The 21,196-nt window shown below is 61.1% G+C and overlaps 4 protein-coding genes across 8 annotated transcripts in view; all 4 read left to right on the top strand.

Moving 5' to 3' along the window:
- Positions 1-1,592, top strand: part of HPSE2 (heparanase 2 (inactive)) — a 108,487-nt gene extending 106,895 nt beyond the window's left edge. For both annotated transcript variants that reach the window (XM_071564492.1, XM_071564491.1), the window contains 2 exons: positions 487-633; positions 716-1,592. In XM_071564492.1, the coding sequence (XP_071420593.1) occupies positions 487-633; positions 716-881 (313 nt within the window). In that variant the 3' untranslated portion in view covers positions 882-1,592. The remainder of the gene's footprint in view (positions 1-486; positions 634-715) is intronic.
- A 194-nt stretch (positions 1,593-1,786) lies between these two features.
- Positions 1,787-6,618, top strand: HPS1 (HPS1 biogenesis of lysosomal organelles complex 3 subunit 1). Its single transcript, XM_071564486.1, has 18 exons — positions 1,787-1,996; positions 2,086-2,223; positions 2,290-2,432; positions 2,659-2,767; positions 2,971-3,131; positions 3,208-3,310; positions 3,410-3,514; positions 3,606-3,675; positions 3,784-3,851; positions 4,397-4,564; positions 4,639-4,815; positions 4,886-4,953; positions 5,076-5,198; positions 5,300-5,370; positions 5,559-5,698; positions 5,796-5,909; positions 6,048-6,130; positions 6,400-6,618. The coding sequence occupies exons 1-18, from the start codon at positions 1,898-1,900 to the stop codon at positions 6,560-6,562; spliced, it is 2,103 nt and encodes a 700-aa protein (XP_071420587.1). The 5' UTR covers positions 1,787-1,897; the 3' UTR covers positions 6,563-6,618.
- A 609-nt stretch (positions 6,619-7,227) lies between these two features.
- On the top strand, positions 7,228-12,149 carry PYROXD2 (pyridine nucleotide-disulphide oxidoreductase domain 2). Of its 3 annotated transcripts, none has more exons than XM_071564489.1 (16): positions 7,228-7,997; positions 8,391-8,410; positions 8,644-8,737; positions 8,817-8,890; positions 9,010-9,153; positions 9,296-9,449; positions 9,665-9,726; positions 9,840-9,937; positions 10,349-10,490; positions 10,583-10,717; positions 10,820-10,892; positions 10,982-11,138; positions 11,272-11,426; positions 11,563-11,669; positions 11,774-11,894; positions 11,993-12,149. In XM_071564489.1, the coding sequence occupies exons 1-16, from the start codon at positions 7,841-7,843 to the stop codon at positions 12,061-12,063; spliced, it is 1,764 nt and encodes a 587-aa protein (XP_071420590.1). In that variant the 5' UTR covers positions 7,228-7,840; the 3' UTR covers positions 12,064-12,149. The 3 variants fall into 3 exon arrangements, with proteins under 3 accessions (XP_071420590.1, XP_071420589.1, XP_071420591.1); XM_071564488.1 differs by having other exon boundaries at positions 9,010-9,180; XM_071564490.1 differs by lacking the exon at positions 11,993-12,149 and having other exon boundaries at positions 9,010-9,180; positions 11,357-11,426; positions 11,774-11,864.
- Positions 12,150-14,453: 2,304 nt separating this feature from the next.
- On the top strand, positions 14,454-20,435 carry LOXL4 (lysyl oxidase like 4). 2 transcript variants are annotated; one of them, XM_071564484.1, is made up of 13 exons: positions 14,828-15,503; positions 15,623-15,801; positions 15,950-16,164; positions 16,837-17,059; positions 17,199-17,382; positions 17,648-17,802; positions 18,113-18,280; positions 18,484-18,646; positions 18,769-19,012; positions 19,265-19,380; positions 19,475-19,611; positions 19,790-19,901; positions 20,015-20,435. In XM_071564484.1, exons 1-13 carry the CDS (start codon positions 15,104-15,106, stop codon positions 20,083-20,085), a joined length of 2,367 nt encoding a protein of 788 aa, XP_071420585.1. In that variant the 5' UTR covers positions 14,828-15,103; the 3' UTR covers positions 20,086-20,435. The 2 variants fall into 2 exon arrangements, with proteins under 2 accessions (XP_071420586.1, XP_071420585.1); XM_071564485.1 differs by lacking the exons at positions 14,828-15,503; positions 15,623-15,801 and adding an exon at positions 14,454-14,689.
- The last annotated feature ends 761 nt before the right edge of the window (positions 20,436-21,196 follow it).

Here is a 21,196-nt window from a genome sequence, read left to right as displayed (position 1 = left end):
GCCTCCAGCTCGGTAGGAAACCTTGTCCAGTAACTGACAGGTGCAAAGTGCTTTATAGCCTTTGTTGGGGCTGCCTGATTAGGAAGGGACAGAGGATCAGTGTCTGGACCTGTCAGTTAGATGCCTGGGGTGGCGGGGGCAGACGCCACTCACACACAGAGCTCCTCTCCGTTCTCAGCCTCCTCCTTGCAAGGCTGGGGGAGGGGGCTGTCCTGGGACCACCACCCCTGCTCTGGACACCATTGTAGCACCCTCTCAAGCTGTGCCAGCTCTGGATGAGGAGCTGAGGTTGAAAGGTGTCATGACAGAAACAGGCTTTGTGGTGGGAAGGTGGCATCTGCCTGTGGAGGTGCAGCTGGGATAGTGACATCTGGATGGCTGCACAAGGCCAGTTCTTGCAGAGACCTCCAAGCCCCTTCTTGGAGGTGATGCTCCCAGGGCGTGTGGCAGCACAGACCTCACCTCCCACTCTCCCCTTTTTTGCAGCCATAACTATGTTCGGGGGTCCATCACCCTTTACATCATCAACCTGCATCGGTCCCGGAAGAAAATAAAGCTGGCAGGGACACTGAGGGATAAGATTGTACATCAGTACCTGCTGCAGCCCTATGGCAAGGACGGGCTCCACTCCAAGTAAGTGTGATGCTGGTGGCTGAGGCCGTCACCACTGCCCCGTCCTCAGTGTCACTGCCCTGACCCTCTCTTGGTCCCGCAGGTTGGTCCAGCTCAACGGGCAGCCGCTGGCCATGGTGGATGACGGGACGCTCCCTGAGTTGAAGCCTCGCCCTCTGCGGGCAGGCCGCACCCTAGTCATTCCCCCGCTGACCATGAGTTTCTACGTGGTGAAGAATGTGAATGCGCTGGCCTGTCGGTACCGATAGCTCGTGACCGAGAATGAACTCACCAGCCCCGCTCCTGCCCCCGCGCACTGCCCAGGTCACGCTGTCGCCTTGGCAGCCCACGCAGCCTCGCCGTGGGGCCGTGTTGGGCGGCACCACACCATGCCCTCGTCTTCACATCCTGGATGTCCTCCGCTTTGGCACCCACTCCCGCCCTGTGATGGCAGAGCTCCACATGCCCTGACCACCACTTCGCCGAGGCAGTACAACGGCCAATTTGCCGGGCCTGCCGCCATCCATGCCATGAGCTGCAAGAAGCACCCAGGGCCTGGTGCCCAGTGGCTCCGGGGAAGGCCGGGGTGCCGAGCCCCAGTATAGTCCTGAGCGGACACTCTCCCCGGCCCTCTGGTCCCGCTGCAAACGTGGTGACCCTTCCAGCAGCCGGACCCCCTTCCCCGAAGGCGGACAGTGCTCCGGTGCAGCAAGCGAATGGAAGCAGCTCCCTCTGCTGCCGCCGGGGGATGCCGTCAGCCGGCCTGGCCCGCCGGTGGATGCACCGGCCGGGGCGGGGCGGGGAAGAGGACGCCGGGGGCCGTCCCGGGTGGGCTCGGGGTCCGCTGCGGGAAATGCTGATAATTAAATTATGCGTCCTGGGGCGGAAAGGGGTCTGAGAGTGTGTCCTGCCCAGGAGAAGGGCGGGGTCGCGGGCAGGAGCAGCCGCGACGCGCCCAGGCACTACCGGAGATGTAATAAAGTTGGGCTGTCAACCGCGCCGGCGTCTTCTATCCGCTGCGGGCCGGGACCGGGACCGGGGCCGGGGCCGGGGCCGGGGCCGGGGCCGGGGCCGGGGCCGGGACCCGTCACTGGGACCGCCCGTGGGGCGGGCTCGGCGCGGGAGCGGTACCGCCGTGCCACCGTGCAGTGCCGCGCCGGGCCGCGGGGGGCGCTGCGCGCGTGGGCGCGGCGGTCACGCGCGGCGGAGCAGGAAGCGGCGCGGGGCGGCTGGGGACGCGCGGTCCTGGAGCCGCCGGTCCCGGTGCCCCTCAGTGCTGCCGGTCATGCGGTGCGTTCTCATAGCCAGCACCGCGGCCGAGCTGCTCTTCTACTGGGCCGATGCCGCCTTCCTCCGCCGGCTGCGGCCGCCCCACGCCGGGCAGGTGGGGCGGGACGGGGTGGCGTGGGTATGGGTAAGGGGGCACGGGGCGCGCGGTCGCGTGTGGGCGCTGACCGGGAGCGTGTGGCGCAGGGCCCAGCGCTGGAGGACAGCCTCAACACCCTCTTCGCCCCCCTCATCATCTCTTGCGCGGCGCTGCTGGAGAAGCTCGGCGACACCTACACCTGCTTCGCCACCGAGGGCGGGCGGCACCTCCACGTCCTGCACACGGTAGGACCGGCACCGGGCACCGGGGAGTCCCGGCCGGCCCTCGCCTGACCCCGCTGCCGTTTGCAGTTCGGGGACTGCCTGTACATCGCAGTGAACGGCGATGGAACGCAGAGTGAGGACGATCTGCGCCGGACGCTCTTCGTGCTGCGGCGTTTGGTGGAGGCTCACTGTGGCCTCGTCACACTCGACTCACACCTCATCCGCAAGGAGTGAGTGGGCACGGCTGCCCGCACGGGCTGGCACGCCTGGGCTCTGGGGTGGCTGCCACGCGGTGCCTTCGTGCAGCACCAGGGGGTCAGAGTGGGTGTCTCCAAACTGGGATCCCTCCGACCAGCAGGACCCCCTGCCTGCTGGGCTACAGCTGGGTTTTGGGGTGTCCATCCCACGCAGGGAGGTGATGGCCCCGCCTCAGTTCACGCTCTGTGACCGTTGCAGGTTGCGGCCAGCTGATTCCGAACAGCGCGAGCGCGTGTGGGGTCTGCTGCGGGGCCTGCTTGAAACCCACAGCCGCCTGCAGGAGGACGACCAGAGTTTTGCAGTGGAGGTACCAATGCCCTGGGTTGTCCATCCCTTCTGGGGTGTTCCAGGGCTGTGAGGCTGTGTGGAGTCCAGGGTTGTGGGGAAAGGCTCTGGGCTGGGCACTCTGGTGCAATTCTCTGGAGCAGAGGAAGCTCAGACTTGCCCTGGGGGCTGTGAGGCTGGGTCTGGGTGAGGCTCAGCAGCCTTGTCCCCACCCTGCACCCCCAGGCTGTGGAGCGGCTGATCCACCCTCAACTGTGCGAGCAGTGCATCGAGTTCTTGGAACGGCAAGTGGTGCACTACATTAACACCAGTCCTGAGCGTGGCGGAGATGAAGTGGGCCATGCTTTCCTTCTGGTGCACACCAAGCTGCTGGCCTTCTACTCCAGGTGCACCCAGCCCCACCACCCTCCCCGGAGTAACCACTTGTCCTCTTGGCTGACCTTTCTAATCTCTGTCCTGCAGCCGCAATGCCAGCTCCATCCGCCCAGCTGACCTGCTTGTCCTCATCCTCCTGGTGCAGGACCTATACCCCAGCCAGAGCACTGAGGAGGAGCTCAGTTCCCAGGTACTTCAGAGCAGGATTAGGGGCACAGCAGGTCAGGGTGTTCCTGCAGGGTGATGCCTTGGCAGCCAGGACTTAGCTTTTTTTCCCTCTTTTTGGAAGCCCATGGCAGGGAATGTTCTCCCTGAGGGACCCAAGAGAAGTGAGAGCATCCCTGTAAGTGGCCCTGGCTCCTATGGAGCTGCAGAGAAGCACTCAGATGACCGGGTGAGGCCATGGGATCAGGAACTGCAGGATGAAATACTGGAAGCACTTCCTGCATCACTCCCATCACTTACACATCCATTCTTGCTGGCAGGACACAGATGATCTCTCTGTGCCCGAAGTCTACTACACACCTGAGCCCTCACCAGGCAGGGAGAGCACAGGTGAGTGCCCAGCTAGTCAGCAGCCCTGCCCCATCCCTTCAGCCCCGCAGAGGCTCTGAGGCTGTGAGTGGGGCTGGTGGGAAGGGCAACCTGCTGTATTCCCCACAGGCAGCGAGAGCTGGTCAGAGGGCACTGAGATGCTGAGCATTGGGGAGGCAGACACGGCAGACGTCCAGGTGAGCACTGAGTCCTGCAATGCCTCCCAGCTCCAGTCCTTGTCATCCTGTCCCTGTAGTCTTTCTGGTCTCCAGTCCTCAGCACTCGTCTCTTGCTGTGCTCCTGTGTCCTTCATGTTGTGCATAATTGTGACAGCTCAGACTGCCATCTCCGAGGCATTGCTTACAGTCTCCCTGACCAGAGCTGTCAGTGGAGAGGGATCAAGGCTGCCTCAGAGCAGTCCAGTGTCTCCCTCTGCTGCCTCTGAGCTTTCTGAGCTGCTTCCCTGATGGATGCCATAGCGCCTCACACACTGCAAGTAAGCACTGGCCTCACTTTAAGGCATTTTAACCTTTGTCTTTGCAACAGGCTTTTATTCTGTTTGCTGCTCTTTTGGGCACTTCTCTTGCTGCTGATCTTGTGTTGTGTGGTCCTTCCATCTCATTCAGTTCTGTTATGCCCGGTTGCAGCTTTCGGGGCATTGCCACGACCCTACAGAGCATCCTGGATTGGTGTAGGCTGTCTTATCCCCACAGTGGGCTGAGCAGCTCCCCTTTCTCTCCAGATGGCAGAGGACTTGCTCCAGACCTTGGGGCCCCTGGTCCCTGAAGCTTCAAACCCCAGAAGGATCTTCCTGGATGCCAGCCTGCGGGAAGGTTACTGCCCCTTGCTGCCACACACTATGCACTGCCTCCCGCTCTGGCCGGGCATCTCCCTCGTGCTACTGACAAAGGTGAGCTGCCTGTGAGGTGAGAGAAGTGATGCTGGACTGAGTCCTGCCTGACCCACATCTCCCTTTCCTTGCAGGGCCCCATGACCCAAGTGGCTGTCACCTTATACCAGTTGCTGGATGGGTTCTTGGTGCTGGAGAAGAAGCTGGAAGAGGGGCCAGAGGTGGGAGTCGCACGCTCCTACCCGTTTCTGGCCGAGCTGCGGCAGCGCATGGACAAGTTTGTGAAGAAGCTGAGTGGACAGGACATCCAGGTGGGATGGGGGGACGTGAGGACCCTGTCCTCCTGTCCCTGCAGCCTGACACAGTCCTTTCTCTTTCTAGTTGCAGAACACCTGGTTGGACTTCAAGAACAAGATATTTTCCCGGAGTGAGCCTGGGAGCAACTTGGAGTGAGTAGGGTGTGGCCAGGAAGTCTCCAGGGCAGGCTTTCCCAGGCTGGGGCCAGTACAGCTGTTCTGGCAGTGCTGGGAACCCAGTGTCCAAACTCAGTACTCTGTGTCTCCCGGCTCAGGCTGCTGCAGGCAGTGGCCAACGTGAAGCGGCAGCTCTGCTCTGTGTACCGCCAGCTCTTCTTGACCTCTTCTGGCCACAGCTTGTCCCAGGGGCTGAGGGACCGTGCTCAGAAGCTGATGAGGTGAGTGCATGGGGGTGGCTAGCATTCCCAGGGTGTGGCCCCACACCCAGTGGTACTGGGATCTGGGGATTCTGGCTTCTCACTGTGGTTCTTTTGGACAGGGAGAAGCTGCTGGACTGGCGGGACTTCCTGCTGGTGAAGAGCAGGCGCAATATCACCATGGTGTCATACCCATCTCTGCGTCTGGGAACGTAGCCCAGCAAGGGGACATCCCCAAGGGGGTAGCAGAGTGGGAACCTGTCCTCTACAACTGGGGTTAAGGGGGGGAGTATGGTGGGTAAAGGTGGTTTCCCCAAGGCTCAGGGGCTATCCCAGAAGGGCACCATAGTTGATGGACAGCCTTAACCCACCCCACATACCTAGAGGACTTTCCTGGACTGGTGCACTTCATCTATGTGGACCGCACAGCTGGGCAGATGATGGCACCATCGCTCAGTGTGACAGAGAAGTCGAGCACAGAGCTGGGCAAAGGTCCCCTGGCCACCTTCATCAAGAGAAAGGTACTGCTCATGGGCCTAGGAATGGCATAGGAACTACAAGAGGGGATGGAAATTGGGGGATTTTCTGCTCAGGCTTCAGGTGTCCTGTGTACCTCAGGTCTGGTCCCTGATCACATTGGCCCGTCGATACCTGCAGAAGGGCTACACAACGCTTATGCTGCAGGATGGTGACTACTGCTGCTCCTACTTTCTCTGGTTTGAGAACGAGCTGGTACGTGAGGCCTGGAAAGGGCTGAGCCTCTCTTCCCCAGCACCTTCTGGAGCAGGGAGTGGGGCTGTAGGTGCAGCTAGCTCTGGCTCCTCAGCAATCCCATCCCTGCTCCTGCCCTCTGCTGTAATTTCTCCCTAGGGGTACAAGCTAGAAGTGATAGAGGTACCAGTTCTGTCTGATGATTCTGCTCCCATTGGGATGCTGGCGGGGGACTACTACAGGTGAGCCATCACCAGCACTGTGGTTTGGCACCAGGGCTCAAAGCTGTGCTGGCATGGGGGGCCCTGTGACTGATGCTGTCCTCACCAGGGTATTGCTGCGGGGGTGATGCCAGTGCTGTGGTGTCACTGGGATTGCACCAGCCCATCTCCCCAGCCTGATGCCATGGTTCTGCTGTGTCCTTGCAAAGGACTTTCTAAAGGGAAGGTGGCTAGAAAGGCGGTGCCTTTGTGCACTGGACCTGCCAAGCCCCCTGTCTCCTCCTCCCCAGGAAGTTGCTGCGTTACTATAGCAAGAACCACCAGGCAGAGGTAGTGAAGTGCTACGAGCTGCTGACCATGCACCTGGGCATCATCCCCTCCGAGCTTGTGGTCCAGCAGGCCTGTGACTTGGCCCGACGCCTCTGGGAGCCATCCCGCATCCCTCTGCTCTGAGCTGCCTCCAGCCACCTCAGGGCCAGGATTAAAGTGGGTGTGTGGGTGTTCCCAGAGCTTGCGCTGCTTTCTCAGTGTCTGTGTGCTGTGGGCTGTGCCTGCAGGCAATGACAGGCAGCCTTCCCATCCTCCAGCCTGACCAGGGCTGGCACTACACCCTTCCCTGTTCCCCATGGGTTTCACTGCCACCCAGCAGCCTCTGGGGTCAGGCAGAGAGGGAGTCTGAGAAGTTGTGGCAACTCACCATGTTGCACTTCTGTGCATTTCCAGAGCAGGATTTATAGTGTTAGCTTGGCATTTCTGCCAGGCCTTGGCCAGAGATCAAAATAGTGTAGCCAAACGTGCATGGATGAATGGTCTCACGTGTATCCCCCTTCCCCCTCACCCCCAAATGAGCACTCAGAGGTTAGGCAGGCTCAAGGGAGGTGCAGCCTGTCCTGTACCCCCTTCCCCACACACAGGCTCCCAGGCACCAGTCAGCCATACGTCTAAGCTCCTCTGGGAACAGCAGATAAATCTGAGGCAGCTTATGCTTTTCCCAGGCATGCCTGAGCTCAGTGCATAACCAAACCTCAGGCACAGCCAGGAAGGAATGGGGCCAACCCCAAGGGACTTGGGCAGCTACTGCTCCTTGCTGCTGCCATGCTGCTCCCTGGAGCTGGGGATGGTGGTTCAGGGAGCACTGGACCATGATAGGGCCTTTGCCCCATCCTGCTGGGAAGGAATTTGCCCTTCTGTGCAATAGCACTGGGTTCAGAGCCAAGCTCATTCCCAAGCTGCCCCGTTTCCTGCTGCCCCCCACCTGCTTGCGGCTTGCCTTCTCGAGGTGGGGCAGACTCCTGTCCTGCAGTGCTTGGCCCATCACCCCAGCCACATGCCTCGGGATCATCCCTGTAACAGAACAGGGGCTGACCAAAGAGGCCCCTTCCTGCCTGCCCAGCACCTTTCTGGAGTACAGGCTAGGGAGTACTTAGCCCTCTGCTGAGCCCCAGACAGTCTGGCCCTGTTGCCTTCTCTGCCAGCTCTGGGGCTGGTCTCCAGCCTTGCTGCAAGTCCCAAGCAAAACTGTGCCAAGGTCAGTGCCGGCAGCAGCACCAGGAGGGGCAGTATGTGTTCCTGTCCTGCCCAGCCTCCCCGCAAGCCCCGGCACACAGCGGTTGGCCCTGCCTCAAGGCGTTCCCTGCCCTGGCCCCCTCATCCCCTCCGCGTGCCCGGAAGCCCTGGGAAAAGTTCCGCCATGAAAGCAAAGTCCAGGCTGCGGGACTGTACTCTGGAGTGATGGCAGCGGGAATCAAGGCAAGACTGAGCACGGTCTGCTCTTCCTGCTGGCTGCAGGGCTGGCATCTGCCCCTCGGGCCATCAGGAGCACGTTTGACCCACACCAGGGCTGCAGACCAGCTGCGGCGGGAGTATGATGCGGTGGTCATCGGGGCAGGTAACAGCAGGGGAGCAAGTGTCGAACTGTGGGTTGTGGGGAGCCGATGGGGACTCTGCAGGTGGTGGGGGAGAGAGGACAGGTGGGGACCACAGCAATGCTGGACATGTAAACCCCCAGAATGCTCCTCATGCTAGGGACAGTGCAGGGGTCTGGCACAGCTGGGCACACATTGCAGCCCCTCAGCGTGCCGGGAAGAAATGGAGCATCCCTGCACCATAAGGGCCAGGGCTGTAGAGCCAGTGGAGGATGCTCCTTGTCACATGTATCCCTGTGTCCAGAGCCCATTATTTGGGTGGCTGTGTCTGCCACATGCCCCAGGCATGGCAGGGTGCCCTATGCTGCACGTTTGTCCTGATGATGGGGTCTGCTCATCTCCCTCTCTCCTTGCAGGGCACAACGGGCTGGTGGCAGTAAGTACCAACAGTGGCATCCTGCTTCTCATCCATCCCCAAGGGACAGCCAGGGACTGGGAAGGGTCTGCACTGTGGGCAAAGGAGGGCTTTGGTGGCAGTGCTCCTGGGGCTGGGGGGTCCCACAGGGTCCTCCCAGCAGAAGGGAAGTACCATGTGCAAGAGGGTGCTTGGATTGACAAGGGCACATCCCAGCTGGAGAGATGGGCATTGTGATGCCATGCTTCCCACAGGCTGCCTATCTGCAGCAGGCAGGGGTGCACACAGCTGTTCTGGAGAAGCGCCATGTGCTGGGCGGCGCAGCTGTCACAGAGGAGATTGTGCCAGGTACCCCTGCATGCCGTTTGTTGCCCTGGCCCTGGCCAGCCCTAGGCGTGGCCACTTTCCACCACCCCGTATCTTCCAGGATTCAAGTTCTCCCGGGCATCGTACCTGCTCAGCCTGCTGCGACCACAAATCTATGCTGAGCTGGAGTTGCAGGTACCAGCACCCACAACTTACTGGTCTGCCAGCACTTCCCAGCAATACAGGCAGGGTGACCCTGCTGGCAGACTTCCCCTGCAGGGTGGTCCTGCAGCAAGGTCATCCCTATTTTGTAGCGGCATGGTCTGAGGGTGCTCCCACGGGACCCCTACTCTTTCACCCCGCTGCTGGAGGACAGGAGTCCTCGTTCCCTCCTTCTGGGGCATGACATGGCCCAGACTCAGAAGCAAATTGCTCAGTTCTCCCAGAAGGATGCCCAGGTACTGCAGGGGCATGCACCTGACACAGTAAGGCCCTTGAGGGGCTGCCCTGCCCCTGTAGCAGCAGGGTTGCTGTTGGGTGTGGTATCCATTGCACCCACCATGGTGCAGTCCTTGTTGTCCCCACTGTGTCCCCTTTCAGGCTTACCCTGAGTATGAGGCATTCATGGGGACCATGGTGTCGGCCCTGGACCCACTGCTGGATGTCCCTCCAGTGGATACAGCTCTCCTGGGGAAGGGGTCCCTACTGCAGCAGCTCAGGAACCTGCGAGCCCTGCGGCCCCTGCTGCAGGCAGGTACATCTGGGATGTCAGGGAATCCTGATTGCAGGGGGTGTTTGCCAGCACCTGGGGTGCGGGATGCAGAACCTTCCCAGGAGCCCCAACTGGGCTGGCAGACTTTGGTAGGCTTGCCCACTTTGGTCCCACAGCTTGTCCCCCAAACCCAGCCGGGCACCAGCAGCCAGCCGTGGCACAGCCATGCAGGTCTCACACTACCTTTCCACCCACAGGGCTGGCGCTGGGGCCGCAGCTGCCCCGCTATTACGAAGTGCTCACAGCCCCCATCTCCAAGGTGTGTGCTGGTGGTAACGGTGTGGAGCCACCCACTGCCTCGTGTCCTGCTTGCAAGGGTGCTGCGGCAGCTCCCCACACCAAGCCTGGTGCACTCTCTTTCTCCTGGACCAGATCCTGGATCAGTGGTTTGAGTCAGAGCCCCTGAAGGCAACTCTGGCAACTGACGCAGTGATTGGTGCCATGGCCAGCCCACACACCCCCGGCAGTGGGTGAGGGTCCCTTCCCCCTGGGTCTTATGGGCTACACTGTTCCTTCAGCCTGTGCTCTGTGCTTGGCTCTGCTGCATCCCAGTACTCCATGCCCTGCCCCCCTGCTTCTCCCTCCCACTGCCTGCTCAACCTTGCCAGGGTACCTCAGGGGTTAGAGCTGGGCAAGGGACTGCCTCCCATCCCTTCTGTATGGCTCTCCTGGGTGGCCCCCACCTATACTTTGCTGTTTGGACTCCTCTGACCCCAGGTCAGGTTGAGTCCTGGCTGGTGGGTGCTCCCTGAAACTGAATTGGCATCCTATGAGCTGGCATGGTCCCTTCTGTGGGAGCTATGGCACCATCCTCACTCTGCCCATGCAGGGACAGACCCATCCCCTCATCCAGTGGCTAATCTAGGGTCCTGCTACCACAGGTACGTGCTGTTGCACCATGTCATGGGTGAACTAGAGGGACGGAGGGGAGCCTGGGGCTACGTGGCAGGTGGGATGGGAGCCCTGTCCCAAGCCATTGCCCATGCAGCAACTGCCCGGGGAGCCCACATCTTTGTTGAGAAGGTATGGGCTGTCTGGGAGGGAGAAACTGCGTAGCCATGCCTGCAGGCAGCAGGAGTGCTCTTGCTGAAGTCTCGTCCCCTCCGCCTGCCCAGGCGGTGTGCCACGTGCTGCTGGGCAGCGATGGGCGGGCGCAGGGTGTTGTGCTGCAGGATGGGACAGAGGTGAGGAGCAAACTGGTGCTGTCCAATGCCTCTCCCCAAATCACTTTCCTGGAACTCGTTCCCCAGGTATGGAGTGCATGGGGCTGGTGGGGGCTTAGCATATCAGCATTCCCCCAATCCACACTTGCCTCTCACACCCAGCCTCTGCACCGGTATGTCCCACCCTAGGAGCAGCTGCCAAAGGATTTTGTCCAGCGGATCAGGCAGGTTGACACGCGCTCTCCTGTCACCAAGATCAATGGTAGGTACCATCAAGACACCTCCACTGCCACCCCTGCTGGAAGAACACTGGTGCCAGGCCCTTCCCCCATCTCCCCATTCCTTGCCCAGTGGCAGTGGATCGGCTACCCAGCTTCCTGGCTGCCCCCAATCCCCGTGATGGCCAGGCCTTGCCCCACCACCAGTGCTCCATACATCTCAACTGCGAGAGCACCCACCTCCTGCATCAGGCATTCACCGAGGCCACCCATGGGCACCCCTCCCGTAGGTAGGAGCCTGCACTGGCATACCCTGGTGCCCCAGGGAAGGGACACGACAGGCATGGCAGAGGGTGCTGGGGAAAGAGGCGTGAGGTGGCTGGGTCCCTCTCTGCCTGCCCAGCTGGTGTACTGCTTCTCCAGGCCCATGATCGAGCTCTGCATCCCCTCAGTGCTGGATCCAGGGCTGGCCCCACAAGGCTGCCACGTTGTGTCCCTCTTCACCCAGTACACCCCATCCATGCTGGCAGGCGGTCAGTCCTGGGATGAGCAGACCAGAAATGCGTATGCAGACAGGGGTACGTAATGCATACTCAGACCCAGTAACACCAGAAACATTGGTACCTACTCATGGGCAGACCTGCTCTGGAGCTGCTCATGGGCTTGCTACAGTGTCGCCACAAGCTGCCTAGCAGTCTCTTCATCTTTCTCTAGTATTTGACTGCATTGAAGACTATGCTCCAGAATTCAAGGCATCTGTCATTGGCAGGGACATTCTGACACCACCAGACCTGGAGAGGATCTTTGGACTGCCTGGTGGAGTGGGTACCATGCATGTCACCTCTGAGCATTGCTATGGTGCCAGTGCTGGTCGGGACATAGTCTGGGCCTGGCACAGCTAGGTCACACAGAGCTCTGTTGGCAGAACATCTTCCATGGAGGGATGTCTCTGGACCAATTGTACTTTGCCCGGCCAGCACCATCCTACTCTGGCTACCAGTCCCCAATTCCTGGCTTGTACCTGTGTGGAAGTGGAGCCCACCCTGGTGAGCAGAGCTGGGAACTGGGACCCTTTTGGGGGGGGTGAAGGCAAGAGCATGTGGAAGAGGTGCACCACCACTCCCCATTTCTGCTTTCTTACAAGGAGGAGGAGTGATGGGAGCAGCAGGACGCAATGCTGCCCAGGTGGCCCTCAAGGATTTCAGGCACCTCTGATAACAGTGGTGACACTGACTTCACCAACACAAGGTTGTGTTGTAAGCCCTGTTGATTCCATGCAGAGCCCTGTCCATCCCCAAATTGCTTCCTATGCACCTCAGGGCAGCAGCATCCCCTGAGAGATGAAGGGTGCAGGCTGGCAGGGTCCCTTGTGCTCCCAACTGCTACTATCTTGAACAGGTGGCTGCTCCCAGCCTAACAAAATCCAACCTTGCCACAGTGGCTCATGTGCACTGTGTGATCATGGCAAGCCTCACTGAGTCCCTGCCTGTGCCCATGGAAATAAACCCTCGCCCGGGCTCTGTCATGAGCACTGTCGCTGTGGGTTTTGAGCAGTTCATGCAGCTCCCTCTGTGCCAACATGGGGAGCTGCACTATGCCATCTGCACTGTGGCTGGTGGTGCAGCCTCAGCAGATCTGCCAGATGGGACAAACACATTTCAGAGTAGTGAGCAGAGACAAACAGCCCCTTACCCTCTCTGCTCACTGGTGCAGGCTATGGTGCATGCAGGACTGTTTTTACAGAGTCCCCCAGCTCCGGGTTGGTCTGGAGCATCCCAAGGTACTTAGAACAAGCAGGCAGCCAGTGAGCTGCCTGGGACCTGCTTTAGTGCTTGAAGGCCCCACCTGTCTTCTGTCCTACAGCTCCGGGCAGCTATGTGTACAGCAGACACGTGCCCAGTGGCTCCAAGACCACAGGAGCCAGGAATGGCAGCTGCCCCCTTGTGCCCCACACATCCTCTTGTTCCCGACGGGTGCTGCCTGCTGGCCACCCCTGAGCCACAGCAAGCCCAGGTTGTACTCCTCACGCGGGCTGCTGCTGGGAGCTGCTGGTTGCAGATTACAGAGCTCACATCCTTTCCCTGCCTTCTTCCTCCCCCAGACAATGCTCCCAATTCAGCTGCTCGTCTTGCCTCCCACCGGGCCCTAAATACGGTGCTGACAGGCTGAGCTGCTGCACCTGAGCTGGCTGAATCAATATTGACTGGCCAGGAATAGTCCCGCAGCCCTCTGAGAATAGCCCCGCATGCCCGCCCGCTGCCCACAACTTCCCGCGCACGGGGCTGCCCTGCTGCCGGCTGTGTATTTTTAGCTGCTGCCAGTGCTGGCTGCCCGGGACTGCAGGTGCTGGCACCCAGTGAGCCCAGAGGGAGATGAGGAGCTCATGGTTGGCATCTCAGGGTGAAGGGAGATGCCTGCAGCCTGCCACGGTCACAATGAGCATCAGGACAGAGTGCCCCCACTGCTGCGGGATGAGGTTGGCAGGTCCCAGGTGTGGGAGAGCCCACTAGCCCCCTCACTGCCCCTTTCTTGCTGTCTTCAGGAGCAGAGGCAGAGCTGGGAGCAGGACCCAGCACCCATCTGCCCTGCATCCCTGCCAGCATCTTCCGGGTGGGGGGGGCCGGGGAGGCTTCTGACCTCACGCTTTAGCAATTGAGCTCCAAAACACGAGTTTTGGACACAAAGTCGAGACACAAATGAGTCACAGGCTTCACGGCTGGCCTCAACCCTGCCCTATCCCAAGGCTTTCCACGGCTCCCATGCTGGGGCTAGCCAGGAACCTCTATCGCAGGAGAGGATTCAGCACACGGCCCATAGCCTGGCCAAGGCAGAGGGCTGGGATGAGGGTCCTCTGCGAAGGGGTCTCGAGGCCGTGCAGCCCTGCACACCCCGAGGTGCTGGAGGCTCTTGCGAGACGTGGCGATGAGCTCACGGGCTATTCCCGGCCGTGTTGATCCTGGCTCCTCCCGGCAGGATCCAGCTGCTTTGACTCCAAACAAACAGCCCGGTGGCCACCGACACATTCCTGACCGGTCCCTCGGCACGGCCAGGGCACAGGGTTTCCTGTTTATCCCCATCCCATGGCGGGGCAAGGCGGGCGTGTGGGCGGCGGGGTGCCCCGGGGACTGGCGGCATCCCAAGCCGGGGGTAGCTCCCGGGGCAGGTCGGGAGGGGGGCATCCCCTGTCTCCACGTCCCACGGAGAGGGGCTACGTCCGAGGATCTTCACGGCCAGCCTGGCTCAGTCAAGGCCCAGGTGATGCCCCGAGCCCTGGGAGGACCGGGCTCCGGGCTCCTGGTGCCCACAGCCTGCTGTGGTCTCTGTGTCCCCCGAATCCTGGTCCCATTGCAGCGCCCCAAGTCACCCCTTGCCTGCGTGCCCGCTTGAGCCACTATGTGGATGGGAAGGGGCAAAGGGTGGCCTTTTGGGGTGTTCCTAGCATGGCAGTTTGTCACCTCTACAAAGTCCATGCTCTGCCTGGAGGGGGGACAGACCCATAGTGAGGAGCATCCCTGACCGGAGGCCTTGGGTTCAGACTGGGGGGAGGTCCAGGCTCACGGCAGGTAGGGGTATCCGGGGGACCGGGGTTGGGGCGGGAACAGGTTTGTCCCAGTGTGGCAGAGTAGGGCCGGAGGACGGCAGGGAGCGGGGCTGGGCTCCCGTGCCGAGGCGAGGGGGCGGGCACCCCCCCCCGGGCGGCCCACCCCGACGCACCATAAAAGCGGCTGCAGGCGGTGCCCAGCGGGAGTCAAGAGCTGCGGGCGCCAGCAGGCGCGTCCCCTCGCCACCGCCGTGTCCCCTCGCCACCGCTGCCGATCCCGCACCGCCATTCCTTGCCAGGGTGAGTGAGTGCCGGGAGTGGTCCCGGTCGGGGTAGATCTGGACAACTGGTGGGGTCAGCAGCCCCACTAGTGGTCTGAGGGGGGATGGGGGGGAAGAGGTAAGGTGGCGGGGACTGTATGCAGGATGGGGAGGGGAGAAACCTTGGTGTTCGGCAGAGGATCCAAGCGGGGGATTAACGGGGTGCTCTGTGGTGCGCGGGGCAAGCAGGAAGCAACAAGAGCCCAGGGCAGTGATCGTGGTGCTGCCCATGGGTATTGGTTCCTGGAAGGGCTGTGCCAGGGCTGGGTGACCCAGTAACGGGTGCAGGGCTGGGGCTGATCCCCGAGGTGGGGTATGCTGTGAGTATGGCAGGGACCAGCCCCTGCAACGCCCACAGCACAAGGACAGGGATGTACCCACCGTACGAGGGAGCATGATATCCCTACTCTATTGCCCTGCTCCTAGAGCACAGGGGGGCTATGGCTGCACCCCCACCCTGCCATGGTCCCCAAGGGCTCATTGTCAGGCTGCCCTCAGACATCCCACCTGCAGAACCGCGATGGTGATGCCAGCTGGCGCAAGTCCGATCGTGCTGGTGCTGCTGCTGTGCTGGGTGGCTCCCAGCGGGCAAGACCTGGCCCCAGTGCAGCTGCGGCTGGGGGGACCACGAGGGTCAGCAGGAGAGGGCCGGCTGGAGGTGCTGTACCAGGGGCACTGGGGCACTGTCTGCGATGACGGCTTCGACTTCCACGCGGCCACCGTCGCCTGCAGGGAGCTGGGTTACACCGCAGCCATCACCTGGACCCATAGTGCCACCTACGGCCAGGGGGAAGGTAGGGGGCAGGTGGGAAAAGGAGAGGCGGGATCCTGTGCTTACCACTGCTGGGTGACCCTGCCCGGGGGGCTGTAGGTGCAGGTAGCCTGCAGGACCCCGTGGTGTTGTGTTTCCTAGGCCCCATCTGGATGGACAATGTGCGCTGTGGGGGTAGTGAGGGCTCCCTGGCAGAGTGTGTCCACAATGGCTGGGGCATTAGTGATTGCCACCATGGCGAGGATGCTGGTGTGGTATGCTCAGGACAGAGACGGCCTGGCAGGTCCTCCCAGGCCACCACCTCTGGTCGCATGGGAGAGGTGAGCGGGAGGCCATGGCATTCCCCTTTTCCCAGAAGTTTACGCCATGGGTACTGGAGCAGCTGCCTCTAACCCCTTCCCTTGTCCCCATCCTGAATACACTGCCCTCAATGCTGGAGCCCCATGCCCACCCCTGTGTCCACCACAGCAGGCGCCAGGGTTGAGCCTGGAGGAGGTGCGACTCAAGCCCATCCTGGCACGAGCCAAGCTGAGCATGCCAGTGACGGAGGGTGCTGTGGAGGTGAAGCACAATGGGCGCTGGAGGCAGGTGTGTGATGCCAACTGGACCAGGAACAACAGCCGCGTAGTCTGTGGGATGCTGGGCTTCCCTCAGGAGAAGCACATCAACACCAGCTTCTACCGGTAAGGACGTGGGAGGCATGCATTGCACCTGGGCATGTGGGGCAGGTGTCTGGCTGGACACACTGTGCGGACAAGAGACTGGAGGGTGTGTCAGGGAAGGGCTGCACATATAGGTGGGAGGGCAAGATGCCTGGCCAAGCCTGGGTCCCCTTCTTGTGGCTTTTACAAGGGACAGAGTTGGGCTCAGCAGCATCCAGAGGACTGTGGGGATGCTTGCCAGCTATGTCTGGCAAAGCATGGGAGAAAGGAGAGGAAAGTCTCTCAATCCCTCCACCCCTGTCTCAGACTGGGTCTATAAATACAGCCCATAATGAGCCCCTACCAATGCCAGAAGTCACACTGTCCCACTGGGACACATAGTACAGCTGGACTTGGCACGGTAACTGCCAGTACGGAGAAGAACCTGGCTCCAGCTCCTGCTGGGAAGGGCAGGAGTGATGGGGTGGGAGTGAGTTCAGTTGTGCAGTGTCAGCATGATGCCCCCCAACCTGTTGGCTCTGTTCACCCACAGAAAACTCTAGAATAGGAAGCTGAAGGACTCCAGCTCCAGGTAGGGCTCAACCATGGACAGGGTGGGCAGGGCACCTTGAGTGGGCACCCAGCATGTATGTTGGGTGGTGGTGAGTCTCTGGCATCTGAGCTGACACTGACCTTGCTCCTTCCCTTTGGTAGCCTGAAGACCCTCAGCCAGAAGAACAACTTCTGGATCCACAGGGTGCGATGTCAGGGCTTAGAGCCCCATCTGGCCCGCTGCCCTATGCAGGTGGCCCCACCAGCACCCCACCAGCATGCCTGCCCCCATGGCATGCACGCCATTGTCAGCTGTCTCCCCGGCCCTGCCTTCCAGAAGGGCACAGGCAACGGCAAGGGCAAGAAGAAGACCTCCCCAGGAAAGGTGAGCCCTGGCAGAGCCCTGCACCTCATCCCACCGACAGAGGGTCCCAGGGCCAAGCAGCACCCAGCCATCCCATCTGCACTTGTGCAGGCAGGTAGCCATGTCCTGGGGTTGCTGACTGGCTGCTCCCCTTTCCCAGGTGCTCCCAGTGCGGCTGCGAGCGGGCACCCATGTTGGCGAGGGTCGGGTAGAGGTGCTACGCCACGGGCAGTGGGGCACTGTGTGTGACAAGCAGTGGGACCTTGCTGCAGCCAGTGTGGTGTGCCGGCAGCTGGGCTATGGAACAGCAAAGCAGGCCCTGGCGGGAGCCCGGATGGGACAAGGTGAGGGAGGTAGCACAGCATGGATTTGGGGCACTGCTGGGCTGGGAGGGATTTGACAGGGAAAGCCACTGGTTTAATGTGTCCTGTTGGACCATCCTGGGATATTCAGGCAGCTCCAGCCTGCCCTGGCATGAGGCTCCCTTGTTTGCTCCTGCCATGGGCACCCCCAGTCCCATAGGAAAAGTCCAGACCAGGGCAAGGAGAGTGGGGATCCTGCTTAAGGATGGTCATGAAGCAGGGAGCACTGACACTTCCTCTGCTTTAGGTCTGGGGCCCATCCATATGAGTAATGTACAGTGCACTGGCCATGAGCGCACCCTGGCTGAGTGCCGCTTCCAGGATGCCAAGCAGAACGGGTGTCAGCATGAGGCTGATGCTGCCGTTCGCTGCCACATGCCCCACATGGACTTCAAGAGCCAGGTGAGCCCCTGCCTCTTCCCCAGAGCCAAAACCTCATTGCACACCCCTTGCTTCCCAAACTCTGTGCCCTTGTGTGGATGCTCAGAGCAGCCCTGAAGTGACCCAGGGGATGGGGGGACACAGAACAGCACCCTGATGGGGTTCTGCAGGATGAGCTGGTGGCAAAAGTGGTCTTGTGGGGAGAAAAGGAGGAAGAGGAAGATGAGGGAGATGTTCAGCTGGATGTGTGGGGCTGCCTATCCCATTGCAGTGCTGAGTGGGGGGACTGGGGTCTGCTCCATATTCCAGCTCAGCCCCTCTCTGCTGGCAGGTGCGACTGGCCGGGGGCCGCAACCCCGAGGAAGGTGTGGTAGAGGTGCTGGTGCCAGTGCAGGGGCGGCTGCAATGGGGTGCAGTGTGCGGTGCACAGTGGGGGCTGAATGAGGCCATGGTGGTCTGCAGGCAGCTGGGGCTGGGCTTTGCCAGCCATGCCCTCCAGGTGAGTGGGGTTCCAGCCTGGGGCTAGAACTGTCAGGGATCCTTCAGGATGGGTGGTGTGGGCATAGGGTGGCTGGGGGCTCTGGGATGGGACAGGCTGGTGGACAAGACCTGGTGGCCAATGTTTGGGCAGGAGGGCTGGCAGGTGGGTTCTGGCAGGGGGTGTGAGAACTGGTCCAAGCACTGTGCTCCTCCTCTGCTTAGGAGACGTGGTACTGGGCAGGCAGCCCTGATGCATCCCGGGTTGTGATGAGCGGGGTGCACTGTGCCGGCACCGAGCTGGCCCTCCAGCAGTGCCAGCACCATGCCCCTGTCCACTGCCCCAGTGGCGGGGGACGCTTCTCAGCAGGGGTCACCTGCACTGCCCGTGAGTAGCAGGAGCCCATGGGGTACTGCTGGGAGGGGGCACCTCCTTTCTTCTGGAGAGCAAGGGGAGCTATGTGGGGTGAGGATCACTTTCTCAGTCCCTGCTGATCCCCTTCATGCCAGATGCCCCAGACCTGGTGATGAACGCCCAGCTGGTTCAGGAGACAGCCTACCTGGAGGACCGGCCCCTGGGGCTGCTGTACTGTGCCCACGAGGAGCGCTGCCTCTCCCGCTCTGCTGACCACATGCAGTGGCCCTATGGCCACCGCCGCCTCCTCCGCTTCTCCTCCCAGATCCACAACCTGGGAAGAGCTGATTTCCGACCCAGGATGGGGCGGCACGCCTGGACGTGGCACCAGTGCCACCGGTGAGTAGCCCATGGGCAGGGGCTGGCAGGAAGCTGCCCCTTCCCTTGGCCAGACAGGGCATGGTCCCAAGAGGCTGTCCCACCCCAGGTAATTAGCAGCATCCACATCAACACTGTCATTATGGCTTTATTTGGCTTCAAGGCTGTAATTTGCTGAGTCCCTGGGTGCTGCTTGCTCCTGACAGGGCAGCTGGGCTGCCCACGTGCTCCCTGACTGGGCACCAACCTTGCACTCAGCCCCTGTCCCCACAGGCACTTCCACAGCATCGAGGTCTTTACCCATTATGACCTGCTAACACTAAATGGCTCCAAGGTGGCTGAGGGGCACAAGGCCAGCTTTTGCCTGGAGGACACAAACTGCCCTGAGGGTACGTGCTGGCAGCAGAGCTGACTGTGGCCTCCCATTGTGCTCCCCAAAGAAGGCTCTGTCTGTGCCTCCCTCACCTCCCTTCCCTCCTGCAGGGCTGCAGCGACGCTTTGCCTGCGCCAACTTTGGGGAGCAAGGGGTGAGTGTGGGGTGCTGGGACACCTACCGCCATGACATTGACTGCCAGTGGATTGACATCACTGATGTGCCACCAGGCAGCTATACCTTCCAGGTATGGGGATTGGAGGGCCACTGGAGCTCAGTGCTGGGGGCTGACCTCCATGAGCACCACCAGCACCCCTCACCCTACACATCAAGGGGCAACTCTGCATCCCTCTGTGCATGCCACAATCCTGCCTGGTCAGGGCAGGGCAGAGGTGTCCCCAAGCCCTGCCCCTTTTGCTCCCCAGGTGGTTGTGAACCCCAAGCATGAAGTGGCTGAGTCGGACTTCTCCAACAATGTGATGCGGTGCCAGTGCAAGTACGATGGGCAGCGTGTCTGGATGCATGGCTGCCACACAAGTAAGCACAGACAGGAGCATAGGGGTCATGGTGGGCAGGGTGGAGGAAGTTACAGGGCTGGGAGTTCTGTAGGTGCCTTGTTTTCTGACTCCTACCCATGTCGCTTTCCCCAGGTGATGCCTATGGTGCTGACGTGGTGAGCGATCTGGAGAGACAGGAGCGCCTGGCTAACAACTTCGTGTGACCCCTTGGCATTGGCATGGTCCCAGCAGTGCTGCAGGACAGTCCAACTCCCGTGGCCATGCCCCTGTGCCCTGGCAGCTCAGGAACTTGCAGACTTTTGTATTTATTGATGCTGCTGCATAGGATGGAGATGAGCACCAGGGCCAGTGGGGAGTACCCAGGGGTGCCCAGTCCCATGCTGCCAGTGGGACTTGCAAGAGTGGTCCAGGTACTGCAGAAGCTCTCACCTCCACGGCTCCAGTGCCCCCCCAGGACAACTACCTCAGCCTGCCTGCCCAGCCTCCCTTGCTCCAGCAGACTCAGGACAGTCCCTAGCCACCCATGCACCAGTCCTGGCCTCAATAAAGGTGCTGTGAGATGGGAGAAGGGTGCTGTGCTATGGGAAAGGGCATACTCCTTTATCAACTCCAACATTCCCTGCTCCCTCCCCTGCACTCTCTCCCACTAGAACCATGGAGCCAGTCACCAGCTGGGAACAACTCTAGTCTATACAATGTGTCCCCAGCCAGGCAGTGTCCCCCCCCCCGTGCTATCCAGGGCCACCAGCCCCTGGCTGTCTGCATGTGGCTGGCATCAAGCAGCTCTGGCTTACCACCAGCGGTCTCTGCCAGCTAGGGCACCCTGGCCCTGAACTGGCTCACCCTGTGCATGCAAAGGGACCCAGCCAGCTAGCTCTGTGGCAGCATGGGCCAGCAGCCAGCCCACCAGCCACTATCTGCAGCTGCCATAGGCTTTCCCAGGCTGTCCTGGCAGCTTCCCAGCTATGAGAGCAGTGGTAGGGCCACTCTGTTCCTCAAGGCCCTTGTTCCTGGGCACAAGGTGGGGACAGGGCACACCATACCCTTGCTCTCTGCATTTTCTTCCTCTGTGGTTTCTATCTTTTTTCTTATAACAGTAGGTAATAGAGAATGTCACCAACCCACTCTGTACTGCCCACTCCCCCGTGAGCCAGGCAGCAGCCAGCACCACCCCTCTCCTTGCACACCTCTGTCCATCCCTGCTTTGCTGGCAGGCACCAGACCTGGGTTGGGGGCTGCCAGCACCCACCCTTGGCCCAGGAGAGACCAGGCTGCACCCACACGTGATGGTCCCTGCACATGGAGGAGCTGCTG

Source organism: Pithys albifrons, chromosome 9 (assembly GCF_047495875.1).
Source record: "Pithys albifrons albifrons isolate INPA30051 chromosome 9, PitAlb_v1, whole genome shotgun sequence".
In the NCBI taxonomy this organism is placed as follows: domain Eukaryota; kingdom Metazoa; phylum Chordata; class Aves; order Passeriformes; family Thamnophilidae; genus Pithys; species Pithys albifrons.
This window is presented reverse-complemented; position numbering and strand designations above follow the sequence as displayed.